The sequence below is a fragment of the Hippopotamus amphibius genome, chromosome 2, assembly GCF_030028045.1.
Source record: "Hippopotamus amphibius kiboko isolate mHipAmp2 chromosome 2, mHipAmp2.hap2, whole genome shotgun sequence".
Taxonomy (NCBI): Eukaryota; Metazoa; Chordata; class Mammalia; order Artiodactyla; family Hippopotamidae; genus Hippopotamus; species Hippopotamus amphibius.
The window spans coordinates 18,923,741-18,941,344 of record NC_080187.1 but is presented as its reverse complement, the minus strand read 5'-3'; the positions used below and the strand labels follow the sequence as shown (position 1 = coordinate 18,941,344).

The following is a 17,604-nucleotide window of genomic DNA, read 5'->3' as shown; positions in this document are numbered from 1 at the left end:
CACTTCAGAGCGGGCTTTCCAGCAGCCCGTAGATTTATTTATTTTTTCTGTGGCGATGAGAAGTATCAGACTTTTGGTCAAGCCTTGGCCTCGATTCCACTTAAAAATGGAAGTTTTGTAAATGAAGCTTCCTGTGTATGTACTCAATTTGTATTTCATAAAGCAGTTATTGTCCATTAAATAAATACCATCTGATTGTTGGAAACCTATTGGAGGGTTAATTGTTGTGTAATGAGATATGTCTCTATTACATAGTGCCCTCAGCTTCAATCAATATGTTTTTAATAACCTATAGTCAGTTGGTACTTGGGGCTCACACAAGGGCTATTCTGTTCAGTCTAAAGTTTCATAATGGAGTTATCATATGTTAAATTAAAACTGACACTTTAGAAACAGGTCTAACTAGGGTTAACAGCTGTGCAGACAATAGTCTATGGCTAAAGGAAGTAGGTCAACAAGTTCAATAAATTGTTGTAAAGAAATGGAACTATCACTCTCCCATACACTGTGAATTTATACTCGTGGAAATTGGCTTAGTACAAAGTGCACAAGCTTTGATGTCAAGTTGTCTGTGTTCAGTCTCTGCTTTGGCACTCCTAACCTATGGGACCTTGGGCAAGTCACCTCATCTCTCTGATCCTCTCTGGCCCTCTGAGTCTTCTTCCATTAAAGTTGCTAACCGTGCCTACTTCACCTGGCTTTTGCGGGGATTCAACAAGGTGACATCTGTGCTATGCCTAGCACGCACAGTCTATGTTCAGGAAATATTAGCTCTTATCTTGTACAGAGTTTTCCAGAGCTGTTGAGCTACTTGAAAATTCTCTTTCCCTGCAAAATCCGTGGTGTTTTCCACTACATTCATCAATGCCAACCTCTCGCCCCTGGCCATCCTCACGTCCTCCTGCTGTTCTTCACATCTGTGGTCTAAGAGAATACAAGGGTTTTCCTTAAAAAAACATTTTCAGATCCTCCCACAGCCTGTGTCCTCACACATGGGCAACTGAATAAATAATTCAAGGCCACCCCTGGCTTTTTTAACTCCTTTATTTTTATCTGTCTTGCAAACACGTGTTGACTAGATGGTTTCGTTTTTCTGAACAATGAGCCATGGTGTATTGGAAAGAACGCTGGACTGGGGACTAAGAGACCTGGATCTGAAGTCTTTGCAGAATCATCCATGTCTTCTTCCTCTTCAGCCTCAGTTTTCCGATCTGGAAGCTAAAGGGGGTCTAGCCTTTCTCAACCAAGGTTCCTTTTCCAAGTCTCAGAACACAGCAAATGACTGGAGTAACTATTTTCTTAGTTCTCCTAAGGATGGTACATAACTAGTACCATTCTAGATGCACAGGAGAGAGGTTAATTCCTTATGTACAGTGGCTGCCTTAGAGAAGAACTGTCCAGTAGAACTTTCTGCAGTGTCCAGCATGGTAGCCATTAGCCAACTGTGGCTGTGGAGCAATTGAAATGTGACAAGTTTAACTGAGGAACCGAAGTGAATTCTACATTTATTTGATTTTAATTCCTTTAAATTTAAATTGCCACATGTGATTATGGGCTGCTGTATTAGACAGCACAGATTTGGAGCTTTAAACTTGGATTCTCATGGAACCTGGGTAAGAAGGATGATCTCTTCCAGTGTTAGCATCCTGTGTTTCTATGATTTCAGTGTGTGTGTGTGTCTGTCTGTCTGTCTGTGTAGATACAGGTGCCCGTTATAATCAAAGAAATGCCAAGGTTAGAAACACATATTGTACGATCCCTGAATGTATAGGATACTGCCCCATTTTGCTAAAGCCGATTTTGACGCTATGAATTCCTGAGCTATGACCTTGGTGTGGTTACTTTGTATTCGAGATCCTCAGTTTCCTTATCTATAAAATGGGAACATCACCCACCATACTCGGGATCATTCCTTTGCTTTTTAGTTGCTGACTTTGCTTTTACTTGTGCCTTGCTTTTCCCAGTTTATTCTTCACTCATCATTCAGACTGACCTCTTTAAAATGTGAATTAGATGATGTCACTCCATGTGTTATAACCCTCCAGTGGCTTCCCTTTACTTTTATGAGTAATCTACATGTAGTCTACAGAAGCTTCCATGATCTGGCCCTTGCCTGTTTGTCCAACTGCCTCTCTTTCTGCTCTCTCCTTCATTTGTGACTCTTGCCACTTAGGTTTCTTTCAGGACCTCTGTGGACCTAGCCCTCTTTTCCTGCTTAGGTTCTTTACATACCTTTAGACTGAACCTGGAATGCTTTACTCCCACTCTTTGTGTCATTCTTCACCATACCTTGACTAAGGTCTCCCATGATTATTCCAATCTAAATAAGCCCAGCACACTCCCCCCCCCATTATTCTCTCCGACGTCATCTATCCACTTTCCTTCTAGAAATGATTGAATCTGTACTTTTATATCTACTTCCCTGTTTGTTTATGGACTGTTGCCTCTGCTGGATGGCCAGCTCTTATGAGGGCAGGAACCACACCGAATCTACTCACCCTTGGATGGCTAATGTCTGGCAGTTGTACAGTGCTGACAACCAGGGGCTGTTCCATGAGTATCCACTGAGTGAACAGATGAAATATCAAATGAACGTGTAAACCAGTGATTGAACGTGAGGCAGTGCACTTTGTGGAGCTCTCTGTAAGCCAGGCACATTTACTGTCAGGTGGGTGATGGTTTATTCACTCATCAAAGTATTTTTTGGGAACCTACTCTGTGAAGTGCAGGTGACTATATGTGTATCGTCAAAAACAAAGCATCTAAAGACGTGGGAAGGCTCAGTTGCCGGTAAGGTCAGTGTGATTCCTGATCCCATACTAGGATGTTGGTGATCTCGCTGTCGTCATAAAGCCAGCCCTGTGACTCTGAGTTGCTTCGCATGAATTGTGGTCACTGTAACGGAACCAGAGTGGTGCCGAGCGCCCCTCTCCACTCTTCATCCCCTGCCTGCAAGCGTGTTTGTGTAATCGCTAGTCCAGGAGTACCTGACATATACTGAAAATGCATAGAAAGTTCCGAAAACCAGAAGGAATAAAATTAGGGAGGGAGGAATCATCCTGCATGCTACCAGAAATTACTGCTGATAATATTTTGTTGCGTGAAGATTATTTGAACAGCACTGAGATGCTGCTATAAGATACAGTTTTCAATGTGACTCTTTCACTTAACATTGTAGCTAACACGTTTTCCATAGAAAGTAGTAATCTTTGTAAGTATTTTTATAATAACTGCTTGCCATTCCATTGAGCAGATTAAACTTAAGCTGTTTAATCCTTCTCCTATCACTGAATATTAGTGTGCTTATAACATTTCTACCTAGGTATGGGTTCATATATACAGTGATAGAGCTGAGGATGCAGAATCTGCAGTTTGAGGGTCTAGACTAGGTTAACCATGAGTCTTAGCAACATATTGGAGTGACTGGTATTTATCCTTCCGTCCATCCATCCATCCATATATACATACATACATTAAACTGCATATGTTGACCACCATATAAGCAGATAAGTAGGGGCATGATGTGTTCAGATTTAGGCTTGGGAATGAGCTCCCTGGCCGCTGGGTGGAGGAGGAATAAGGACCACCAGCAGCCTGTGATGTTGACAAGCACGTGAGCCCAGAGGCTAAGGAGCAAAAGCCCTAAGGCTTGAGATAGGGTTCCTCCATTGTATCTTTCAGGTAGCCAAAGGATAGTGATTCTTCTAGGAAAGAGGTATTGTCAGGAGCATTGCATTTAAGCAGTAATGGCTTTAATTATGACATTTATTGACATTTTCCCTTTCCCGTCCCTCTGCAGGAGTTGCTCAGATTTACAAAGTTTTGGGCTCGTTCACCCTAGTGCATGAGGAGAGAGCCTTTCACCCCCGCCCCCGCTGCCCCAGCCACGGCCTCCTAAACAGGGGCCAAGTCTAGAGAACACGTAGGATCCCAGAGGCTGTTGTGGCTAAAGGGAGATTGAATCCAGACACACAAGATACTAGACGGTAGGGGAAGCTACCGTAGTATTCCACTTCTGGGGCTGGTCCGGTTGAGGGATTGGCTTGCCCCTTGGAAAGCTGATAAAATGAATTAGATGGCATGGTTAGGAAACTGGTTTTGACTGTAAAATCCAAGAGTGACTCATCCATCCCCAGAATGTCAGGGCTAGAAGGTTCTTTAGGCATCATCTAGTTCTGCCCACTCATTTTCAGCTGAAGGAACTGAACCATGCCTTCTTCCTGTTTAATACCTAGGATACTAGATGGTTCCTGTATGTGGTAGGTACCTGAAGGATACTGTTAAAAGAATGAAATTTGAAGTTCAGTAGGACAAAAGGTTTTCTCACAACCACACGTCACATCTTCAGGGGAACTTTGAATGATGGATAAAATGAAGATTAGTGCAGGTAGTAAGTCTTTGACCTCTTGATTGTAGGCTGCTTAGAATTAAAGTGTATCCAGCATCAGAACAGAAGCCACTTAGGCCCAAACAAGGCCCCCGTGGGCAGTGGGGCTGAGTTTCACTCATGGTCATATTCTGGAAGCTCTGGGAAAGGTAGGCAAGATGAGGTAACATAGATTAGTTGTAACGTGTGCCTTTGGCTTAGTCGAGTCAGGAACTTATTCAACTGTTCCTAAGTCGGTGCATTTTCCTTCTTTCCTTGGCCTCCTAGAGAATTGGGATCAGCATGTGACCTTTGCTTGGAAGGGAGAATCCTGGTGCAGTACGCCTTCAACGCCTCTTCCCCGATGCCCTGTGGCCCATCAGGACACTGGAGTCCTCGGGAAGCAGAAGGTAAGGCAGCCTGGAAGCTGTTTGGCAGGTTGGGTGTGCAAAGAGCTCTTTCGATGTAGATGGAGTTTTATGACTTCAGTGGCCTTTTCCATGTACTATCTCATTTGATCTTAAGATCGGCTTACAAGGCCAGTGGTTGTTTTTTCTCTTTTTCCCCGGCTTTATTGAGATATAACTGACATATAACATTGTGTAGGTTTAAGGTATACAGTGTGATGATTTCTTACATGTATGTATTTCAGAGTCACCACAGTAAGGTTAGTTAACACAACTATGACCTCACACATTCTTTCTCTTTTGGGGTGAGAACATTTAAGATCTACTCTCTAAGCAATTTGCAATACAGCGTTGTTAACTATAGTCACGTGCTGTATATTAGAACTCCAGAATTGATTCATTGTATAAATAAATACAGGAGCTTGTACCCTTTCTCTGACATCAATGCCAGTATTCATGCATTCTTCCAACAGAAGTCTTTTGAGCACCCGCACTGTCCTAGGTATGTCATCCCACTTTACATATGAAGAAACAAAATCCCTGAGATATTAAGTGTCCAAGGCCACACACCTGGTAAAACACAGTATGAGTGAGTTTATAGATGCCCCAGCGTCTGACAGCCTGTGGGTACAAACAGGGTCACATTAGAATCAGTACACATATGTGGGGACTTCAAGGCATCACTAGCCTTTGATTCTTCTACAGTTATTTCTGGGGATACCCAGGGCCTTCCTACATGTGTCACAACTCTTCCTCTCGGCTTCCTGCCACGTAACCTCCTTTTTGGGATCCGTTTACCAGCAGGACACTGGAGGGAAGCACCTCACGCCTGCCGCTGTTGTGGGCTCCACCACGAGCAGCCCCTTCCCTGCTCGGGGGGTCTCCCAGACCTCCCCAGGGCCCAGCAGTCTCTGTGCTTCCTGACGGTACTGCTCACTGCCACTTCCAGTCAGTTTCCTAGAGAAATTAAGAAAGTGCCTTTCACCCAGTGCTTTGTCGCACTGTCACTTGGCCCTGAAGGAAGACAGCTTGCAGCTTCTAGAATCTCATGGAAAACTGCCTGTTCCATTTCCTTCTGTAGTGTCTCTTTCTTTGGGGCGCAGGTCTAGTCCCTGAAGCCAGGCTGGCAGAGACCCCATGTTCTCTCAGTCCTCCATCTCGCTCTCCGTCAACCCCGGAGATGTGCACCTGGAAGCCCCCGCCCAGTCCTTCATCCTGCTGTGCAGGTCAGCTCCTGCCAGCCGTCTTTGGGTGAGGACCCCAGGCCACCAGAGGGAGCGGGATCTGACTCCTTGCTGAGGTTCAGTGAGAACTCCCCCGTCTTCCTTTATATTTTTAGAAAGAAGGTTGAAAAAGAAAAAGCCAGAGATAGAATAAAGCAAGGGAGAGGAATCAGAGAGGAAAGTGAGGGAGAAAAATGACAGCGCTGTACTCTGCTATCTTCTAAAGTAGCTTAAAATAAAAATGAGAGTCGAACTGGGGAACTCTAAACAAATCCATCTGGAATGTAAAGCCAGAGGGATGCCTGGGAGAAACCCTCAGCTCAGCCTCACAGAATCACAGGCTGTCAGACGTGGAAGGGATGTCTGGGGTCGTCCAGCCCCAGTTCCTACCCCGGGGAAGGAATCCCCTCTGTGCCCTCCCTCACCGAGGCTCTCCCAGCACCAGCCAGGATATTTCCTTGGCCTTCATTCTGACTCCATTTGTTAGAAAGTTCTTCCTGAAATCTGCAATGGTGACTTGTTCACTCAAACAGAACCCACGTTGGGTTCTCACTGAAGAAGGTCTGTGTCTCTTCTGTGCAGGTAGTGAACCCATCTCATCTCCGCCCACCATAGGGACTGTGTGCCAGCTACCGTGCTGGGCACACGGACTGGGCAGAGCTGACCACCTAATAGGGGAGTCAGATGAGTACGTCGAGTGTGACGAGGCTCGTGCTCATAGAAATACAAAGGGGCCCTCACCCCGAGCCAAGCCTCACCCACCCAGGCAGTGTCAACCCACCAGTGAGCAAGGTCCATTTAAGAATGTGAGAGAAGGTCGATATGTTTCAAGCACTGGTTTATCAGTGTGATCTGGGGGCTCATGGGGTTCCGAAGCCTTTTTAGTGTGTCCTCAAAGTCCAAAGGTGTTTTCCTAGTAATTCTATGACGCGGTTTACCTCTTCCATGCTCATTCTCTCCTGAGTGGATAGCGGCGCTTCCCAGCGGCTGCATGGTGTGTGATGTTTTACTGCTCAGATAGCTCATGGGACGCATGCTTATGTGTTCTTGTGTTTTAAAGTTTCTCAGTTTTAATCCACAATATGGTAACAACTAATAGATATAACGCACATGAACAAAAAGCTCTTTAGCAATAGGGTAAGAACTTCAGTGGGTCTGGAGTATGAAGAGGAGGGTTTAGACCAGGGAGAGGTTGGACAACGGTGAGATGTGCAGTGACCAGATGAGGATGGATTTGAATTATTCTGAGGGCAGCAAAGAGTCACTGTGTGCCTTGGCAGGGGCTGGAATATGGTGAGATGTGCCTGTTCTAAAGATCGCCTGGACTACTCTGTGGCAAAGAGATTGGGGGAAAGGCGCATCTGAGGGCCTGTTGCAGGGACCCAGGAGACAAATGGTGGTGGCCTGGATGAGGTCAGTGGCAGTGAGACTGGAGAAAAGCCAATGGAATTGAGAGAGATTTGGGAGGAAGAAGTAGCAAGACTCTACCCTGAGACTTTTCTGGCTAAAGTCATCTTGGTTTGTTCTACCACTTGAGTGAAGGGAATAATTTCTTGGTATCTCCCCACACCTCCATCCAACCAAACTGTCAGTTGGTTGGGTCTGTTCCTGGTTCATCCATGACCCTCAAAAAGCATGATATGCAGAACGGAGTCCCACTGAAGTGCTCAGCCTGTACCCTAAGCTGACTCAGGCCTCCAAGGAAACCCAGCAAGCCTGGGTTTTCCTTCAGAATATGCAAATTTAGTACATGCCGGCCAGGAAAAGACACTGTTCTTTTTTTAGAGCATCCTATTACAGGCTCTGTGATCCATTTGGCTCAGACCCTTGTAATATTCTTGAAGAAATAAACTTTTCCATGAGCCAAACTCTGCAATTTATTTCTCAACTCATTTCCATCCTATTTGTCTTTGCGTGTTTAAGTTTTTGGACTTCCCAGACTAACATAAAACTCCCCAATCTGTGAGCGATGCCAGACGTATCTTTGGGGTTGGGGAAGGAGCATGGGTGTGGGGAGGATGACGAGGATGGGGTTTTGGTCCAAGTCTGGCCATCGCTGTGCTTTGTGCCCTTGAGTGAGTCACTTTGCTTCTCTGAAGATAGCATCTTATCCACAGAACAGACGTCCTTTCCAGCTGTGATATTCCACAGAGCTGCATCTTCGTTATTTTAACTCCATATTAACAAGATAGAAAATTCTTCATTTAACAGATATTTATTGCACATCCGTCACGTTCCATTAACTCCATTTTGTGAACTTCAGGTAAATATGATCACAGAAATTCTTTCCTTTGGCCACAGAAAGTGGTTGTAAAAAAGAAACCCTACTTTCCCTTCATTTGAGCAAAAACTATATTCCACAGATGAATATTTTCTGAGGTATTCAATAGCATGATACGCTTGCAGCCCAGGAATTAGATAGCTAGATCTGATCGACTCAAATCTCAGTTAAGATCACTTATGCAAGCATAGAATGCATTGCAACTGTTGGGTTTTCCATGAGAGATTAACACATAGCACTGGCTCTTTTCATGTTTTCTTACTTGTGTGAATCTTTTCCCCATTTTTCTGCCTAGAATATTTCAGGTGTGCTGAAGTATGCATCTAGAAAAAAACCTGGCACCAAGTTTTTATAACTGTGTTTGTGTCAACAGCTGCAGTGTGTATACACAAAGATACGTGATAGATGTCTGCATAGATCGTCATAAATGTAAATTTAAATCAGCATAGGTATGCATAAATATATTTCACACATGTATAGGGCCTCATCTCTAGTGGATAGCTTGTATAAACATGTAACTTTTCATTTCATCACCATATATACAAAAAGGTATGCATTGATAATAAACTAAGAGTTCCTTTGTACTTTTCTTCCTTCACCCTTTTTTCCTTTATCCCTTCCTTCCCTTCCCTTCCTCTGCTCTTACTCCTCCTACCCTCCCTTCCCCTGTCCTCCCCTCCCCTCCTCTTCACTTTCCCTTCCTTTTCTCAACCCTTCTCCCAGATTTATCATCACACACCCAATCAGCTTCCTAGCTGCATCCATTTTTTTTTCCTCCCTGAGGACTCTGGTTTGTCCTCATCTCCTCTTATGTTCCCTTGGTACAAGGAGCAGTTGTGTATTATCTGCATTAGTACAGCAGTTTCTTAACTGATTTCATTAGACTAGAGGCTCCACAAGGGTCGAGACCATGTCTGCAAAACCTGTTTTTTCCAGGGACTGTAGTCTAAATGAACACAAACCAGGCAGCCAACAGTTATTCTCTGGATGGATGGATGGATGGATGGATGGATGGATGGATGGATGGGTGGGTGGATGGAGAATATCTTTGTCTTGAAACACTGGTTTTTCTGAAAGACAGCTTTCATTTGCTTGCTTAAAATGCTTCAGTAGCTCTCCAGCTCTCTCAGTATAAAGCTCAGTTTCCTTAATGTACAAGACCCTTCATAATCTGAGTTCTGCTTAGCATGTCAGCCTTACCACTTACTGATTTCCCATTGTGCTCAAAACCACAGTCAGCTTATTTCACATTCTCTCTCAACTGTTCTCTTTGCTTGGAATATCTCCTCTTCCCAAGCTTTTCACTTGTTAATTCTTCCTTATGTTTCAAAACAGAGCTAATGTATTTGTGAACGTGTCCATCTATTAAATATCTCATCCCATTTGAGTTTTACAGCATCCCTGTGGGGGAGGCATCTTTAGAAGAGGTGATACAGTGAGAAACCGTACAGTTGACATTTTAACCTTTCATTCCTTCAAAGCTTGGCACGCTCTCTGGACCAGCAGTATCACACAGTATTCTACTCCCCACCAAGGAATTACTTAACCATCTGAGGCTCTGTTTCCTCTTCCGTAAAATGAGTTTCATGAGACCGACGTCACAGACTTATTGCCAGGATGAAGAGAGCTGAGGCATGTAACGTGCTTGGCACGGAGCCTGGCACACAGAGGAGGGTCCGCATGTGAAGCCGGGTATCACTACGGGGATTGCTGCTTTGGTGGTGGCTTGGACTCAGTGCCCCTTGAGGCTCTCGTTCACATCTGAAGTTTGCCTCTGATCACCAGACAAGCACACGCTTGGCTGTTATCTCTCGTCCTGTTTACTTCCTTCAGCGTGATGACTGAGCTCCCTTTCTTGTCCTTGGAAGGCATTTGATCCCCCTGTTGATTAGCAAGAAACCAGGGATGAAACCGTGAGTGAAACAGATTTCTCATCTTTGCTCTCCTGTGGCTTCCCACCACGGACAGGTACTTTCTCCAAGGAAGGGAGAAAGGTTGTTCCACTCCTTGCCAGTCGCAGGAGAGCCCTTGGTGGGGGGCGGGGACGTGATGACCGGGCACCCGTCAGGATGCAGCGGGCTCTGCTGTTCCCTGGAGCCTTCACTTCTCTTCTAGCTCCATATAAACAAGCACGGAGATTCTTCACATAACAAATATTTATCGAATGTCCGCTCTGTTCACTATCATGTGCCAGGCACTGTATTAAGCACTGAATAGAGCATCGAGTGAAACAGAGCTACAAAGCAGAGACTAAGATGACAAGTATTTTACAGGATTTTGGTAAGAATCAGATAAATAAGTGCATGGCTGAGGAATGTGCTTTGTATGTATTAAAACGCTACCCTCAATGAAGCTTTTTGAATGAATAAGTGATATATGAGTACCAACATCTCACAGAGTCAAAAGAATCAGGAACTCTTTGGGTTGGAGGATTGGTGGGAAGAAAGGCTTCAGCCTAGGTAGGGAGTCTTATTTGTGCCTTTGACTTAAACGACTGTTCTCTTCAAACCAGCATTTGCTAAAAGTAATAAATGAACCTGGCCAAGGAGAGGTGGAGGGAATCTTGTAGTCATGTCCATCTCTTCTTGTTCTGATGTGTTATATTTAAGAAGTCTTTTGACTTTTCCTTGGTCTCCTCCCCCCCCCCCCGGCCCCACCCCCACCCCCTTGCTTCCGTCTCTTTTCCATCTCCACTGGACACCTTCTTTCTTCTCCCCATGGCTGGGCAGAGGCAAGGAGATTGGAGGCATTTACAGCTTTCACTGGAATGGTTTTTCCACCCAAAATGGCTTTCTAGTTTTCATATTGTGGTGATTCCTGTTATGCTGTAACATTATCACAAAGCCTTTGTAGACAAAGGTTGATTTTTCCCTTTTGCTTTAGAAATGCCCAGCATCTCCACCCTCAATAAACCACTGACGCTAAAAAAAAAAAAAAAAAAAGAACGTGGCTAATAGGACAACCTGAGATCCTTCATCCTACCCTCACCAACTGATGTTAAATCTCTTGCTAGACACCCTTAAAATAAATTAGAGCCAATCACTGCATTGAGTCCTGATTACTTTTCCCAGCAGTGCAAAGGAGAGCTCTCTGAGGGTCTAGGACTAATGATCTCAGCAGAGAAAAATTCAGAAGTCGCTGCAGGCTGAGATCAGTGGGGATGAGGCATCGTCTCCGTGGGGAAAGAGTAGAAGAATCTCTCCTTCCTTCTCCCCCCTCCTAAGCATCCCTCCCCTTCCTGAGTCAGACTGCACAGAGCTCAGAGAAGCTCAGTGGTATGGAATGACCTCATGTGGAGAAGGGGAGGAAAAGCGATAAGATGGTTCCAGGGCTGTCTTCCAGCTCTGTCATTCATGGTTCTAGACAGTTTCCTCCCAGAATACTCAGCCCAAGGGACAGAAGCTATCATCACTTACCTTCTCTTCACTGGAGGTTTCTGGCCCTTCTCTCATTCCGAACAGATTGTACCAAAGGCAATGCCACAGAGATGCTAGTTTATTTTAATGGCTCTTATATTCAATCTGGAGAACAACGAGGAACTTCAGGATAATGGTGACTTTTACCCTTCAAGCTGTGAGACTGGTTAGTTCATTCCACGTTTCTGAGCCTTAGTTGCCTCACCTCAGAAATGAGTCCTTGCAAGAATGAAACAGGTTCAGAGGACCTAGTGGGTTTTTAGCAAAGGTGCATCCCTTCGTTTTTTCCATCTGAGGCAGAAAAGCCTACAAGTAAGGAATGAGGAGGACAGTTCGGGCATCGACTCAATCATAAGACACTTACTTGAATGTAGCTGTGGTCCGATGTCTGGTGATTCGTCCAGATCTGTATTGCAGGGGTGGAGAAGAGCCGGGTGCTGTACACACAGCGGATTCCTCAAGACACCGAGAACCTTCCCTCTCTTTTCACCCTCTCTGAGTTCTGGTCAGGCTAGTGTCTCCTGAGGTCTGCAGGAAACCCTGAGGACCTTCCAGAGCTCATCCCCTCATCTCTTGTCCACAGGTCATCCAGATGTTGAACAGCCCTGTAAGTCCAGTGTCCGCACCTGGAGCCCAAATTCAGCTGTCAACCCACACACCGTCCCTCCAGCCTGTCCTGAGCCCCAAGGCTGCTACCTTGAACTGGAATTCCGCTACCCCTTGGTCCCTGAGTCTTTGACCGTCTGGGTGACCTTTGTCTCCACTGACTGGGACTCCAGTGGGGCTGTCAGTGACATCAAACTGTTGACCGTCAGTGGGAAGAACATCTCCCTGGGCCCGCAGAACGTCTTCTGTGACGTCCCACTCACCATCCGACTCCGGGATGTGGGTGAGGAGGTGTATGGCATCCAGATCTACACGTTGGATGAGCACCTGGAGATAGATGCCGCCATGTTGACCTCCGTGGCAGACAGCCCGCTCTGCCTGGAGTGTAAGCCCCTGCAGTACAAGGTGGTCCGGGATCCTCCTCTCCAGGTGGACGTGGCCTCCATCCTGTACTTCAGTCGAAGATTCACAGACATGTAAGTGCTCTCTCTGGATCAAGTGGGTGGGCTGTAGAGGGACGTAAGGAGGGTCAGAGAGGCCTGCACTGGAAGGAGGTTCATCACAGCCAGACTCAATTCTCGGGGTTTGTAACCTGGCGTTGGGTGTAGAATTGTCTTAACGAGGCAGAGGTGATATGGTGGGAAGAACGATGGACGAAGAACCAGGAGTCCTGAATCTTGGTTGCAGCTCTAACGTGTAGCTCTAAGCCTCTCTGACCTCTCTGCAGTTTAGTTTTCCCAGTGGTAAAAACGAAGGAGGCTAGAGATTAGCAATGAGAAAGTCATGTATTGCTAATGAAAGTACAAGAACTGAAGTTGGCTAATCATTTCCCTCTTGTATTAAATTGAAGAGCATTCATGCATTGTGATTGCTTTCTCAGTGGGTGAGAAGGGGGGACGTTATAGCAGGTTGGCCGAGGTTGGGCATGTTCCTGGATATTTGCGTGAGAGTATTGTTGGAGGGTGAACATAACCAGTACCTGTCCTTGTTTTCCAGTGTGGAAGAGAGATTCGTACCCATTTGGTCCTTAGGGGCCCTTACAGCTCTAGGTCTCCATGATTCTTTTTGGATACGCATTGCTTTGAAATGAGATAATGTTTGTCCTTAATACTCCTTTCTCAAGCCACCCACCTCTCTGTCACATCTTCCTCAAACACCGTAAGGATTTATGTTTTATGAGAGGGGCCACCTTACTATGAAGTCATTAGTGCTTTTCCTATATGCCAGACAATGGGCTAAGGTCTTTGCATCTTTTACTTATTTCATCCTCTCCACAAACACAGCCCTAGTCCCCTTCTCATTTTACAAAGAAGGAAACTGTAGCTTAGAGATATGAAGTCACTTGTCCAAGATCACATACTTAGGAAGTGGTGAGATCAGGACTGGAATTCATCCTGACTCCTAAGCCAGTGCACTTAACCACTGTTCAATTAAAGGTGTGATTCCAATTTCTGCTTTAAATCTAACAAATGAGGGAGCCTTAGCTACACCTAATTTGGGTACCGAGAGCCTATGAAGTCAACCACCAAACATTCGTTGAGCCTCTTCTATGTACAAGTGACATTGGTAGGGAACACTTGGAGTATTAAAATGAACAATAGCTCAAGAGTCAGACACCTTATGTCTCTCCCCAGTCAGTCCACTTACTCATGTTGGGGAAATCAGTCAATCTCTTTGAGCTTTGATTTCCTCTTCCGTGTGATGAAAACGTTGAAGTCAATGGTTTCTATGGGCCTTTTGTGGCACTTTCTTTGGTTCTAAGATGATATAAGACACAATCTCTGCTTTGTCTACTTGAAAATATTTGCTAAGCCAGTTATTAATAGAAACCAAGTTCTGGAGGAAACTTTTAATCTTTTTAAGAGACAGAACCACTTTCAAACACTTTACCAGCACTTCCTTTTACAACGCTGGCAATTAACGTGCACATCGCAAGCAAACCCTTGCCCATTCATTGCCTCAGAAATGAAGAACATCTGGTTAAGAACTCAGAGGGAGTCTTGGTTTGTATTTGAGAATTTACTTAAAAGATCATCTTGCCTTGAAAATATTCCATAGCACTGTCTCTTCCTTCTCCTCACTTGTCTAGAATGGTTAAGTTCCATAAGTATGCATCCACTTAACATTTCTGTATAAAACAATGAAGAGAAGAAATAATAGATGTCTCAAAAGCTCAGCTTAAACATAGCTCTTTTTTTCAGCCTTGAGTTGTGAGCCTGTGAGAGCTGACACGGGTTGATAAGTGTGGAATGGTGGAAATTACACTGAAGAAGTAGAAGCACCCTGAGTTCTGTTCTCAGCTAAGTCACTAACGTGCTGTACGTCCTTAGGCTAGTCACTTACCCTTTCCGGTGCTTGGAGACCGTAAATCTACAAGGAGGAGTTTGTACTAGACTAGTGGTTCTCAAAGTCAGTCGAACGTTGCAAAAATTGGGGGCATTTTAAAATCACCTGCAGTTCACTTGAATCCCCACCTCCTTCCTCCTCCAGGCCCTGGCCCTGTCCCTGCAGCGGGTATTGATCTAATTGGCAAGGAAGATAAGGCCTAACCATTAGGACTTTAAATCTCACTGGATGATTCTAACGTGCAGCCAAGTTTAAGAACCGCTGCACTAAGTCACGCTCTCAAAGAGTGGCCCCGGACCGGCAGCATCAACAGGGTCTGCGAATTTGGAAAGGCCAGGTTCTTAGGCCCTAGCCCAGACGACTGAATCAGAAACTCCAAGGACAGGGCCTCTCCCAATGATTCTGTTGCTGGTTGAAGTTTAATAGTCACTGCTCTAAATAATCTCTAAGGCCCAGAAATCTCCAAGGTCTTTTTACTCATATGACTGCTGATTCAATTTACAAGTGTGTATTGAGAACATTCTATGTGCCAGGGTCTGTGCTGGGAGCTGGATATTTCAGGGATGACTCAGTCCTCGCCCCTTTCCTGTAGACACTCACATGTTCGTGCTGAAGACCTTAACCACTTGGTAAAGATACCAAGTCCTATGCCAGTTTGCTTCTAAAACCACCACGATTCAGGTCCACACTATGTACCATTTGTTCTTTCATTCTCAACAAATGTTTCTTTGGTCCCCACTGTGTGGCAGACACAAGGGCTAGTCTGAGGCCTTCGTTGACCTTCCTCTTTGTCTTTCTTGAGTCCCAAGGAATTTATTGGAAACCTGGGCTGGGCTGGGCTCCACTTCCTGACTTGAAAGTTCTCTGAGACTCTGAAAAAATAAAATATCATTCCAAGTCAACCTACCATTTCAACTCCTTTATCTCTTGGTAATTCGAGTTCTAAACTCCAACACAAATACCTCTGTGTGTGTGTGTGTGTGTGTGTGTGTGTGTGTGTGTTTTACAGCTCTCACATTTTTTCCATATCAAATAAATTGGCTCTTAGACAAGTTCTATATAAAGACTGTTTTGGAGAAAAAGAGGAGAGAGAAAAATATGCTTTCTTTTTCTTCCCTGACTCAACCCATTACACGATTCCCTTTGACCTTTGTCTTCATTTTTTTCTCTCAACAAAAATATTTATTCTTTCTGTTATCTATACTGGAGATAGTTTCCCAAGGTATGACATTGATGAAGGGAGAGGCTTCTGTGCTTACCCAATGGACACTTCTTGTAGACTGATTGCTTTTGGCCAGTACAAGGGAAAAATGGGGACTGTCTGTCTTAAGTGGGAGCCTCTCCATTGAATGAGGACTGACACTGACCAGAGGAAAAGGGGACCAGTGCTGACTCTGTGACTAACTCACTGTGTGACATGAAGACACATTGCATCACCTTTGGGAGCTTTATTTTTCTCTCTGTAAAATGAGGGGGAAACATATGAAGCTTTCCTCTGTGCATGGGAAGAGGGGACTCAGCAGAGATTGTTTATCTGTGAACCAGTACCCAGCACGGAGCTCACTGGTTCTGGAGGTCCTGGTGAAAGGTGTCGCTTGTGGATGAGGATGGCAATAACACTACTAATAACCATTTACTGAACACTGACCCTGCTTCCGTGCCGTACACCGATTTCTAAGGCAGGGCAAGCTCAGAGAGAAAGCTGAAGCTCGGAAGAGTGACTTATCCAACCTAATACAGCTGCTAGTGGCAGAGCCAGGTTTAAAACCCAGGTCTAATTCCAAATTCCACCTTCTCAACCACAATACCACACCACCTCCTGCTGTAATAATGCAAAGGCCGAATTTTGGAGTTCAGACATTCATCCAAGGTGGCTAAAATTCAAGATACAGAAGGTAGAAGACAGAACTCACAGGCCACCACCCACAATCCGTTCCTGAGACCCACTCTTGGAGTCCAGCAACACGAGGTACACGGCGAGGTCTTTCTGTGTCTGGCTGGGAGGAAGGAGCAAGGATACGCCTGTTTCGAACCGTGACTGCCAAGTGCTTCTGCCCTGGGCACCACACTCCTTGAGTCTATATATGGAATCTCCAGATTTCTCTAAGTAAAGACTGTGGGCAAAACTAAGCCTTTTTTGTCTTAGAGGAACTGAGACATAAAGCAAACCAGAAATGGTGAATAGCAGCTCACTTTAATTATTCGCCTATTCATCTGCTTATCCATTGTTGATTCATTCAGCAAATATTTACTGCGTGTCTATTACATACGAGGCACCGTGTTATGAAATGATGATACAGTGGTGCCAGGACAGGTGTGGACTCTGCCCACAGGGTGTGCACGTTCTTTGGGAAGAGAGACGCTTAGGTAAGCATTAGCACTGCAGTATAGTAAATGCCCTGATGGCGAAAACAGAGAAAGTCAGTGGTTTCTAACCCAAACTTGAAAGCATTGAGCTATAATTGAGAAATATAAACTCCTTGAGGACTGGATTTTTGCCGGTTTATCTGCTGGTGCAGTCCAAGCGCCTAGAACAATTCCAGGCACAAAGTAGGCACTCAGTAAATATTTTTGAATGGCTCTTGAATGAAGACTGGGAGGGAGTTTAGCATTTGAAGAGACGTGGAGACACGGTAAATTACTAAGTGTCTACTATGTATAAAAAGCTTAGCTAAGGGCTTTATTTAGGTAATCTCATTTGACTTAATGTGTGCAATGACTTCATCGTGTAGGTGGTCCTATCCCCAAATTACAGATGAGAACCTGAAACTCAGAGATTACACAGCTATCAAGCTGTGTAAGGGTAACTGGGGTTTGCTCATAGATCTATCAACTCCAAAACTAGCGCTCTCAGTCATTCTCTAGTTGAACAGGCACGCATATGTTTGTGTTGTCTACTTTGTTTGTGCCTCTCTGTTCTTCGAATTGTTGATTTAGAGCTAGAAATATTCTGGAAAGT

At 44.9% G+C, this 17,604-nt stretch overlaps 1 protein-coding gene across 1 annotated transcript in view; it reads left to right on the top strand.

The window, feature by feature from the left end:
• The window catches only part of PAPPA (pappalysin 1), a 238,374-nt gene that overhangs the window by 67,018 nt on the left and 153,752 nt on the right, over positions 1-17,604 (top strand). Inside the window, exons 6-7 of the mRNA XM_057721438.1 lie at positions 4,655-4,776; positions 12,277-12,775. Coding sequence (XP_057577421.1) covers positions 4,655-4,776; positions 12,277-12,775 — 621 coding nt within the window. The remainder of the gene's footprint in view (positions 1-4,654; positions 4,777-12,276; positions 12,776-17,604) is intronic.